Here is a 12,275-nt window from a genome sequence, read left to right on the forward strand (position 1 = left end):
CATTTTCTTGCTATTTTCAGCGATTGCAACTAAGTAAAATCCCACTACAAGCTATTTAAGATAACCCAAGAAAATAAAAAAAACCAAAATCAATGAGGCCCTTAATCTCAGATGATTTCATTGTCCCATCAACGAAAAAGCAAAAGAAAAATAAAAAACATTGAAGTCATCTGAGAGAGCTCTTGTAGTGCTCTGAAGATGAAGCTGAAACTCATTTTCTTGCTATTTTCGATGATTTTTATGCTCGCAATCGCCGACCTAGCGGGGGACAAACAGGCTCTGCTCGATTTCCTCAGTAAAATCCACAAAAACCACGACCTCAATTAGAGGAACGACACTTCAATTTGTTTTAACTGGACGAGAATTACTTGCAATCAGGAAAACTCTCGAGTCATCGCTCTTCGTCCTCCCGCTATCGGAATCAACAGTCAGATCTCCTTTAACACTCTCAGTCGCCTCTCTGCTCTCCAGATCTTGAGCTTCAGATCCAATGGTTTCACTGGCCCTTTCCCCACTTCTCCCCGACACCAGTGGCGAAAGCAATGGCGCCCCCGAAGTAGAAACTCAGGGACACCAGGGAGAAGCGCTGGAGGGGGAGGAGGTGATCAATGCCCATAAGAGTGATAAAGTGTATTGTAGTCTTTAGCTGTGTAAAATTCTTGGGTTTTGTGTTTTGGGGGCTCAGTGCATAGTTGTTACGAATTTAGAGGTTTTGAGAGCGTTGAAAACATATTGGGGGGTGGGGAGCACGTTTTCTTAGATTTTGGGGGCTGGAAGCATTTTTCCCTTCTTTCTTTTCCACCACCTCTTTGACTTCCTCCTCCCCGGCTCATCTTAAAGAATACTTGCCCCCTCCTCCTTCATCCACCACCCTCATCAAATTCCCCCCTCCAAATTAACACCATCGTAAAGAAAGTTCAGTTCATAACAATTTGATTTATCTATTGTTCTATACTATATATAAAAGATGATTGTCTTGTCAAAACTTTTGATTTTTCTTTTTGCCCTTTATCCAATCTCAGATATATCTTTAGTTATAATTAATAATTATTAATTATACATAAACTCTTATTAATTATGTATTTCCTCACTTTTTTAAATTAATAAATTACTATAATTCAATAACTATACAATTTAGTAATTTATTTACCTAATTATTTAATTAGAATGTAGTTACTAATAGTATTATAATTATGCTATGTATAATATTATTATATTTAAAAGAGAAGAAATTATTTAATATATTATAATTATTTTAATAAATTATGAATAAATAATAACAATTATCCAAACTATAATACTCGTAAGAGGACAAAGTTTGGTTCTCTAGTTGTTCCTCCGACGATCAAGTCAATAATTTGCTTGAGTGGAGAAGAAAATAAACTGTAGAATTTCTTGAGCTCAGGGAGAAGGAAATTTGTTTACCTTGATGCTGAGAATAGTCTGCCTATTTATAGTAATAGCAGAGAGGTGGTTTGGTAACTTCAGCCAAGTATGGGCTGGTGGATGAGTCAGCATTTGCTTTACAAAATACTTTACAGGTGTCGGGTACCTAGTGGCGGGGGTCACTTTGGTGTTTAATATGAAGTGACAGGAGACATGTGGTGCCGACGTGGTCCCAATGTGTTATAAAGAATTTCAGGGACGGAGAAATAATGATTTTAATCATGCATTTAATGTGAGGGTGACCAGCTGTCAGCGGGGGGCTCGAGGTATGTTGTCGTATTTCTACTCGTCATGTAGAGGTCCGACAAGTACTACCTTTTGAGTCAATCTCGTGAAATGTCGGCCGAATAGGCGGTCGTGAAGATCGTTTGGGTAGTCAATCTAGCGAGGAGGTCGACACGTACCGCCCTTTAAGCCAACTACGCGAAATTTCAACCATTCAAGTGGTCCGAGCTAGGGACTTCGGTTATCTCGAAGTGGTTAAGTGATTTAATTAGGCAGTTAATATGAGACACTTGTCTGCTAATGACGTGTTTGGCAATTGAAAAATAAATGGAAACTGAAATAAAAAATGAAAAGTAGCTTCACTTTCTATTTTTTCCCCTGTTTGGCACTTGGTAAGTGATTCGAACGTTATCGGAAAGTGAAGGATGCCACAATAGTATTTTGGCCTCATTCACTTTCTAAAAAAATGAAGAAAGTCAATGGAAGAGGAAGAAAGAAGAGGGAGAAACTATTTTTTAATTATTTTTTGTTATTCTATTCCATTTCTAAATTAGTTATTTTATTCTTATTAGCCGGTTTGGAGTTTTCAAGGCTGGGTTAATTCTTTTTAGTTTAATTGATTTGGATCTCTATTTGCTTGCATATGAATGGCGCTTGTTCATGCTTTTGGCTAGCGATGTCGTCTTGATTCAGATATCATCAACGATAACTAATGATCTCCGTTCCACAAGCGTAGCTTGTTAGTAGATTACGCTTTGTTGTGCCTCCTAGACTTGAATTGGATTATAATCATAAATAGTGTTTTCTCCAAAAAAAAAAAGAAGAAGAAATTAAAAAATAAAAAATAAAAAATCATAAGTAATATATTCTTATTAGTCAATAGTTTTTGTTTCATTAGTTTTATGGAACTCTATAGTAATTACCTGTACCTACATGAGACCTCAATCAATACCTACGAGGTAACATAAACATTATTTCTAAATATTAATTTTAAATTAAGATCATCCAAGTTATCTTCTACTTTGTGGATATATTGTTTAGCCACATTAGAAGCATGTTAAGCTCTTCAAACATGTAGTCTAAAGTTCAAATTCATTAGTACTATGATTTTACATATATTATTTCTTAATGATTAATGATAATATTCTTAAGGGAGTTTTTTTTCAAAAGAGTTTCTTTTTGCTAAATAATTAGCTAAACCGGCCGTTTTGTTAATTATTTAGCAAAACCGACCGCCAAAAAGAGGTCGGTTTCACAAAATGGGTTTCTAAAACGTACATTCCCATTGTTGGAGTCCGACGTAGTCTCCTCTCCGACACCGACGAATTTTGGATCTTCATCAAGGTATAAATTTTGATTTTTTTTTCCTAATTTTCTTTCTATTATTTAGTTAAAATTATAGTTTGGAAATAATTGCATATTTAGAATAATTTTTTAATTATGATAAACAATGAGATTTGGTTAAATTTTGATAGATGAATTTTGATAGATAATTTTTGATAGATTAAAATTTGTTATATTAAAATTTGATAAATAATTTGCATATGATAAATGTTAATATTTTAGTTCGAATGACTAATGGAATACTGGTTATTTGCTTATTCAATAGGAAATTGAGTATTGGAATGAATAATATGCCTATATATGAGGGAGGATCTAGAAAAATGTTTATGTTATCTAGAAATTAACTTCGATGGAATGATGGAGCAAATATATAGTGTTACTTAATCATGGAGAGTATGCCACTAAGGTCTTCTGTAATTGTTCGATAAATGAAAAAATAATTACTATAGAGATCACCAATGATCAAGAACTGAATGACATGATACAACTTGCGAAAAATCAAATCTCAATCGAGTTGTTCATTGAAAATATTCCAATATCTAGTGTTGCCCAAGTTTCATATGCTCCAGGAGAGTTCTCCCGCATGCTTGACTTAGAAAATAACTTGAGCGAATTCATTTCATCTCCAAGTGCCTTACACTTAGAAACTACCTCGGGTGTAATGTCAAGTGACATGTTCCACAATGCTTTGGGTCATGTTTCAGTTAATCTAGTGGCTGGTTCTATTGTATAAGAGGATGAGGATGCAGATGCAGATGATGATTATGGAGATGCTGAAGAGGAAGAACGTCTTGATAGTATACAATGTGCAATTGGAGGAACTGACGAGGACACTCATTAGATGGCTGGATATTGTGTAAACAATGATTATATTGAGTCTGAAGAACCATTGCCAGAAGAGCTTCAAAATGAGGAGTGGATAAATGCCTCATAATCTGAGTTCATTGAGCTTGGTCCTAATGGCGAACGACCCGAGGACTTCACTTTTAAAAAAGGAGATGTTTTCGAGAATATGAAACTTTTGATTTTCATTATACATGAATGGTCAATCAAGAATCGGGTCAAATTCAAGCTAGTAAAAATGAATACAACCAACTATCATGTAAAGTGCTACTTCAACGAGAGAGCTCAATGAGAGTATGCAAGTGCTCAATACGAGAGAAATTCAAATTGTCCGTAGAAGCTTAATGCAGCAATTAGGAAAAAAATCTAATGAGCAATTTATGATCTCTAGTTATTGTGCACTTCATACATGTAGCAATCCAACTGTCAATCGTGATATAAGGCAACAAGTTCCTCTTATATCTTGAAGCTAATTATGTTCGAAGTTAGGCGAGAACTTAATCTTACTCCAAATCAGATAATTACAAGTGTATATGATATGTGAAAAATAACTATATCTAAATATAAAACATATGATGCACGGAGAAAGGCGTTGATTAAAATCTTTGGAGATTGGAACAAATCTTATGAATTACTTCCGTAATATCTTGAAGCAATTAAGAGGCAAAATTCGGGTATCGAATATGAAATATTGTCTAAAGTGATTGCGCCGGGAACAGAAAGGTTCATGCGAGTATTTTGGGCATTAGGACCCGCTATTAAAGGGTTCTCTTTTTGTCGTCCACTCTTGAGCACTGATGGCACACATTTATCCGGCGAGTACAAAAGAGTGCTCTTGGTTGCGACCGGTGTAGATGCAAATGGTGGTCTATTTCCATTGACTTTCACAGTTGTGGAGGTAGAGGATACATCGAGTTGGAAGTGGTTTTTTAAATATATTTATAGATTCGTCCCTACTGTTCAAAGTCCTAAAACGATTACTTTTATTTCTGACCGGATGAAAGGAATTCCACGAGCCTTGCTTGAGGAATTTCGAGCACCACATCATCATCGATATTGCTTGCGGCATATAAGAGATGATTTTAAGAAAAAACATGGAGAGGTCAACTTATAAAATCTATTGTGCCAAAGCGGGTGTACAGCCGACACACTAGTTTATGAGCATTGTAGGGAGAAAATTAAGTCCTTATCAATTAAAGCATATAACTGGATTGAACAAAACTTAAAGCCGCAATACGAAGATCGGTGGGTATTATGTAGAGATGATGGAGTGCACTATTGTATGATGACAACTAACTACTCTAAAAGTTTCAATGGCATACTCAAGAGTGCCCGTGATATGCCAATTTAAGCCTTGGTTACAAGGACGTTTTATAAATTAAACGCATACTTTAGTAAGAGACGTGGTGGTGGTGCAAGTTAGACGACAAGTTACACTCCAAAAAATAAGAGTATTCTGCAGAAAAGGATTGCGTCCATAAGATCATGTAGAATTTCTCCACTCAACGGTAATGAATGAGAGGTTAAAGATAATGAAGATACTTACATCGTCTATCTCTATGACTAGGAGTGCAGTTATACTTGAAATATACCACAATTATAAAAACTACCATGTGAAAATATTCTAGCGGCTAGTTCCAATCAGGATGGTGGCACTAGATTGCCCTATGAAATTGTAGAGATGCACATGCCGGGTCACATACTTAGGCAATTTAGTTTCGCACAGGACGCTCCACAATTTGTAGAAAGAATAGAAAGAAAGGCGTCCAAGGTTGGGCATCAGATTGACTGGCCACGTGTGCATAATCAGTATATTGCTAGATGGAATGAGCAACATTTGAGCATTATTGAGCAGATTTATCCTCCGATGGAGGAAATAGATTATATAAGATGATATTGGAGGGCTACTAAAAGATGGATAATCACTCAAACCACGCCTCCAGTTGACGAAATCGAGATACGTTCCCAACAAGAAAGGTACGTATCAAGGGGGTGTAGATGAAAGAGAATGGGTAACTAAAATGCGTTTTATAGATTAAATAGTTTTTTTTTAATCCATTAGCTTTTGGTTTCTTATTTATATAAGATTATTTTATTACGTGATTGCAGATAGACGTTATGGATGAGATAGAGGGGATTGCAAATGAAGGCATAGCTACTGCCAAAGGAGATTCGGTCTATGTATTGGTATTTGCAACGGATATGTGGGGGGGGGGGGGGGGATTCGCAAAGCCTCGTTCATCGACCTCATGAGCGATCGACGATGGATGGTCGCGAGTAGATGGCGCGTGAGGAGAGAGTATATGCACGCCGATGAAGGCGAGGTGAATCTTGCTCGCACAACAATGAAGTTGGTCCGTCACACAAAGCTGGTCTGTCATAGCCCCACACACAACTGGAGAGTGAGCATATACAAGCTCAAATTGAAGGAGGACGCTGATGATCGGAGCGGATACGAAGAGGAAGACAACGGGGGAGGGGTGGACTTTTAGGTTGCATGTGATAGATTATTAATTTTTTTGCGTAGACTAAATTTGTCGTATGGATAGACTTGATAGAATAAATTTGGATTTGTTTGGAATATTTTGTCATATGGATATCTATATGACGTAGCTATTGTGTTGTGATGTTGTGCATTCATTAAATGTATGTTTATCCAGTGTTTATTTCTTAAAATTTATATGTATAAATATTATATTGTATAACAATTATAAGAAGTGGATGTTATATTTTTGTAGCCCATACAGGTCCGCCAAACAATATATACGAAACGATATAGCCCCGTGCATGTTCTGTGCATGTTTGGGGTGTACCTAGCAAATCCACGAGACTAGTAATCCCATGGATTTGATGGGCGAACAACGCCAAGTCTTTGCTTAATGCACAGGACTAGTAGTCCTATGTGTTTTGAATTCCCTTCAGAAAACCCACGGGACTACTAGTCCCGCAGGCTTTCTGAGATCGTTTAGTAGGCAATTAGGGGTTACTAAATATATAAGACTAATAGTCCTGTATGTTTCGAAGACCTCATTTTGCAAAAACAACATCTTTTTGACTTGTTCGCCAAAAAGAGGTTATTTTTGCTAAATAATTAGCAAAACGATCGGTTTTGATAGTTATTTAGCAAAAAATGGCTCTTTTGAAAAAAAAAAACTCATATTGTTAAGAGATAAGCTTTCCATGGTGACCATAGACAATTTTTCTTTTCATTTTTATATGTCAAAAAGACTGCGTTTAAAAAAGTCTACTTTCCACTGTCCACCTTCAGTAAAAACCAAATAATGTGTATAGAGAGTGGATGCCACATCACTTGCCACCTCAACTTTCCATCTTTTCACTTTCCATCCTCCAAACAAGTTTTTTCATCATCAACTTTTCATATTTTCACTTTCTTAATTAAGAAAGGACTTTCCATTCGATCTTACTTTCGATTTACTTTTCAATTACCAAACATTCTCTAAAGTAGTGTAGAAGTAGTTTGAAGAGTACAGTTTAGTTAGAATTTTCCTATACTTAAATACACTCATTTCAAACCTGATACTGGCAAATTTGAGGTTGATTTGATTACCCATCCCTGATAACCACTATCTAATCGTAGTTAACAATTTGGATAGTAAATATAACAAAAAGATTAATTTCAAATCATTTCAAGGATTTAGACGGTTAATTTCAAAATATGAAGATTGAGGGAATAATTTCAGATATGAAAGGTTCGACGAAAATTGTGGGAGACTAGATTCAAATATGAATGGTTTGGGGGAACTGATAAGAGTTCATATTTTGGAGGGCAAGGACGTGGCGATTGGTGATCGCCGCCCGTTCCTGCAGGAGTAGTGCGATCGTATTAGATGAGATCGAGTTTCGGCCGAGTTATTTGGGTTTGGCAAGGAGACAAGGTTAAATGGGCTTTTAGGTTTTAGAGACTGATCCCAAAGCCCACGTTCCACCTCGTTGAGCCTAGTACCTCGCCTTAGCCGCGCAACGTAGCATCCTGACCTTACACTTCTAACACGATTAAAAACTGTCGAGAATAAACATAACATCCTTGTATTTCCTAAAAACATTCAGTCAAACAAAAGCATATATAACGTTACTAGCAAAACCAAATTAGCTCTTAAAGAACTACTTTGGACAATGTCGAGATAATAAACAATTGTCGGAGAAAGAAACAAAATCTGGAAATCAAAGATAAAACAACATCCTACGAGATGAATACTGCTCAGAGGTCTTTCCATTACTAGAACAGGCTCCAAATAGTAAATTTGTTTATCATTCATCTTCCTGGCTGCGAAGCCTGGCAAGCTTGTTGGTGACAACGATATCGAGCTGAGCAGCCCTCTCTACAATCTCCTTGCGCTTCCTCGTAGAGACATTGTGTGCAATCTCAGCACAGTAAGCCCTGAAGCACGACACGCTCATTAGCTATCAACAGCGGAAGAACAAATGACACGACAACAGTTTGAAACCGAACGTTTGCTTCACTACACAATTCCAAGTACTGAATGAATATATTGAGCACTAACTCACTCACTACAGAAAACCATATGGGCAACAGGGGATGGCGAAACCTAACCTAACATGAAGCTTAATGCGCATAGACTACCAGTGTTGTCACTATGGCTTCTAGCAACACTGCACTGATGCATCAAGGTGCTAGGGTGTTTCTTCACCCCCTTCGTCCTATAGGGGTTTTGTAAAGTGGCCATCCATAGAATTTTATTTCCCTTTACAAACCCCTTGTCTTGCAATGATACAAAGTTCCTGTTTCTTGGAGCACCGCATGTTTTGTGGATACAGTTCACTGGATACTCTCTCTTGTAATAATAAGACAGAAGAAGAAAATATGGCTACCTGTTATGCATCATGAGCAATTCCAACTCGGAAACATTGTGAACGACAAACTTCTTGAAGCCATTGGGCAGATAGTGTCTGGTCTTCTTGTCGGAACCATAACCGATATTGGGCATCAAAGTAACCCCCTTGAACTTTCTCCTCACACGGGAATCAATACCCTTAGGCCTACGCCAGCTTGGCTATCACATAAAAAAGTTTCAGACTGTCAACATCAATTCAAACAAAAAAGGAATGGCAAATGAGGATCAGGAGAAAGTAAAACACATAAAAACAACAATGGTATGTAGAGGCTGAAGGATGGCGCAGATAAGCAAAGAGAATGGTTGCAAAGACAAGTAAAACACAGAAATCATGAATTCGTTATAAAGATTAAAAAAAGAAACTGAGGACCGAAACTCTCAAACAGATAGGTTGGAGAACTTTAGCATTAAAATGTGTACCTAATGCCAATACCACCACTTAGGCATAAATTTTTAATGACCTAACATGATGAATATTAGACCATACACTCTACCGGATTGATAGCTTACAGTTTTGTTTGAAGTAGCCTAGACCAATTCATGTGCATTAAAGAAGAAAATATAAAGATAACGTTGCACATAATTTAAGCTTTTAGTACCAAACAAGGAGCATGACCATACAACATGTGACCTAGATATTTAAATCAATCCGAGCAATAAAATCCTTCCTTTATGATTATGTGCTAACAGAAGTCATGCAATTCCAAGTTTAAAACAAAAAAGGGGCTCATGCTGACAAGGAACAAAACAATGTCGCACAGGAAGTAACCAAAATAAAAAACTGCTTATAGCTTACAATAAAACAGATTTGGCATTTTATATACTGACAACTGGTTCCGGACATAGTCATGTCAATAGACAAAGGTAAGATGATACGGTACGCTGAAATTACGATGTGAAGTTCAATAGTATATGTTAATTACAGCTAAAAACATTCTCTTGTATCCATCCTGAAGAAAAGTAAATGATGCATAGACCTATTTCAAGACGCAGAAGTCTTACAGCATAAAAATAGTTCACACTCAGAAAACATTAGCAAATAAGTTAGGAAAAAATGAACTATTAATTACATGTATTTCAGAAATACTTCACGACAGAAATCATAATGTTACAAGGAATTCATCAGTTAAGCGTCAATAGTTTCCACTAAACTTTATGTTTAAAGGCCTCACCAGTTTGAAGGATCAATTATCTGTTCCAGTGTTTACCTATAATAGGTAATATATGGCCAGAAATCTTGAAGGAGATCAGTACGATCAAAATGCATTGTGACATTAATGAGTAAGATCACATTTTCTGAACTTTTTAATGCAAAAATATGAGCATATACTGTTCAAACATTCGCAAGACTTGAGTAAAAGAAGCCAAAATGCAATCTAAAAGGAAATATAGGCCATGCCTGAAATCAGACTATTACAATTATCAACAAAATAAAATAAAAATGGTATTATCAAGGTCCATTGACTAAAGCAAAACCCCGAAGTGATGGTAGTTGAGTTATATATCTATGGTCTCATATATTCCACGTAGGTAGAGTGACCTTGTAATGAATCAAAATGGAAAAGGGTGAAAAATGTTCTTGTGTTTGCTTGTTAACAAATTCTGGGAAATGGTTCCCCAAAACATCAGAAATCGTCAACAAATATAGGAAACTCATTTCCAATCTTTGCTCGGAAATTGGGCGGAAACCTATTTTAAATTATAAAATGATGAGGGTTTTACAAAAAGTCAATTTTCTGATGATGATTTCCTACTTATCATTTGGTTGTTCTCCAACAAATATGAAAAACCAATTTCTAGGTTAGAAAGCCATTTCCAATTCTTTTGAAGGATAGTTTACTGTATCACAATCTTAAATGACAAGTTTTCCTTTCCACCACAAGGTCTTCATCCTCAGCTGGACATCCTGTAGCACTGACATATAACTGGATTTTTTAAAACACTCACGCATACACTACCAAGATGCAAACTATCAATAGTTAAAAGCTAACTGTTTCAATCCAAACAAATAAAAAATAGTAATAATATAACGAGAACAGCTAAGAATAGTAGCTAAAATGGAAGCGCAGCCTAACAATTCTACAAAACAGTTCATAAATGTTTAAAATGTTAAACCATTAATATTATCCGCATTTATATTAATAGAATATTTATCAAAAATTTGGGATCAGACTGACGTGCAAAGTTTCAGCAAAAGCTGCCGCGTAATAGCAACAGCCTATGTTGCAAATAATCTATCATCATTTCCCAAGTAACAATAGGGCTAAATACAATCACATTACAAAAGAACAATCTTGCCATCAGATGATGCAACAAAAACAGTCTTTTTACACAACAATCTACAGATTTGAAGCCATCAATTGATAATATTTTTATTTTTAATAGGATGAATAGTATTTTTTTTAAAAAAACTGGGATCAAACTGACGTGCAATAGAGTTCGTAGTAATTTTTTTTAATCGGGATCAGACTGACGTGCAAATTTTCAGCAAAAGCTGCCGCATAATAGCAACAGCATATGTTGCAAATAATCTATCTTCATTTCCCAAATAAAAATGGGATTAACTATCTTATTTTACGGTTAAAATAATCACGTTACCCAGAAAAACTTGTCATCAAATAATATAGTACAACCAAAATCCAATCTTTTACACAATAATCTAATGATTTGAAGCCATCAATTGAAGAATCAAACAAATGGAAAGATTAGATTATACCTTAACGCAGATCTTGCGATCGCTCTGCGGCCTCTTGAACTTCTTGACCCGCTTCTTGACGATCTTCTTCGTGAGCAACGGAACCGCCATCTCTGCTTTCGGAGCTGAAACGAGAGAGATTGATCGGATCAAAGAGTGAGCAGAAACCCTAATTTCAGAGATTTGAGGGAGGCGGCTTACCGAAACCCTAAATTGAGAGATGAGAGGGAGAGGATTTAGAAGCTAGGGTTTCGGGGTTTTATGATGCAGCAGCATTTACGTAGTTGGAGTCGGGTGATGGATGACAACGGCTTGCGTTTGCATCTCGGCCCAGTGGACCTTTTAGAATATCGGTTTTTGCTCTATGATGGGCCTTAAAAGGTAAACGGCCTTAAAATTCTGTGAGAAATTAGAACAACAAATGTGGATGGAGGCCACGCAAATGGGAGAGGGGACGGTGAAAGGAGCTGTTATGGTAGCAGATCGTGGGCCGAGCCAGAAATTTTAATCCTGATTAGGCGCTAAATGTTCAGAAGCTTATTTTAACATCTGAATACTTCATTCCATGGAAAAGAAGTAGAAAAATTGAATTTCTATCTTAAATATATGTCGTGAAGGTAATTAGCCAAAGACCAAGAGGGTCTACCCGAGTTGGTAAGTTACATGCCAGTAGTATTCTAAGATTTCATGTTCAACTCTTCTAGGCCGCACACTAGAAGGTGCCCAACAAACTGGTCGGACTTTTTGACTTTTCATAAAGCTTTCAAATTCCGGCATCAAAGAATTTTTTTTTTTCAAAATTAGGTGCGACAGAGTAAGTTAAGTAGAATTGACGTGACTAGGAAAAA

General features: G+C 36.4%; 1 protein-coding gene across 1 annotated transcript; it reads right to left on the reverse strand.

The window, feature by feature from the left end:
- Window positions 7,886-11,745, reverse strand: LOC109825329 (60S ribosomal protein L32-1). Its single transcript, XM_020392171.1, has 4 exons — window positions 11,629-11,745; window positions 11,449-11,552; window positions 8,710-8,891; window positions 7,886-8,257 (listed from the first exon to the last, which is right to left on the reverse strand). The coding sequence occupies exons 2-4, from the start codon at window positions 11,536-11,538 to the stop codon at window positions 8,128-8,130; spliced, it is 402 nt and encodes a 133-aa protein (XP_020247760.1). The 5' UTR covers window positions 11,539-11,552; window positions 11,629-11,745; the 3' UTR covers window positions 7,886-8,127.

Source organism: Asparagus officinalis, chromosome 10 (genome assembly GCF_001876935.1).
Source record: "Asparagus officinalis chromosome 10, Aspof.V1, whole genome shotgun sequence".
NCBI classification, from domain to species: Eukaryota; Viridiplantae; Streptophyta; class Magnoliopsida; order Asparagales; family Asparagaceae; genus Asparagus; species Asparagus officinalis.

What these genes read in the sequence shown, in the direction of transcription:
- LOC109825329 (XM_020392171.1), bottom strand. Translation starts at nt 11,538, where the DNA reads ATGGCGGTTCCGTTGCTCACGAAGAAGATCGTCAAGAAGCGGGTCAAG. An exon ending in ATCGCAAGATCTGCGTTAAG is followed by an intron (nt 8,892 to 11,448) that starts GTATAATCTAAT and finishes TTTATGTGATAG; the next exon opens with CCAAGCTGGCGTAGGCCTAA. An exon ending in TTGCTCATGATGCATAACAG is followed by an intron (nt 8,258 to 8,709) that starts GTAGCCATATTT and finishes GTCGTGCTTCAG; the next exon opens with GGCTTACTGTGCTGAGATTG.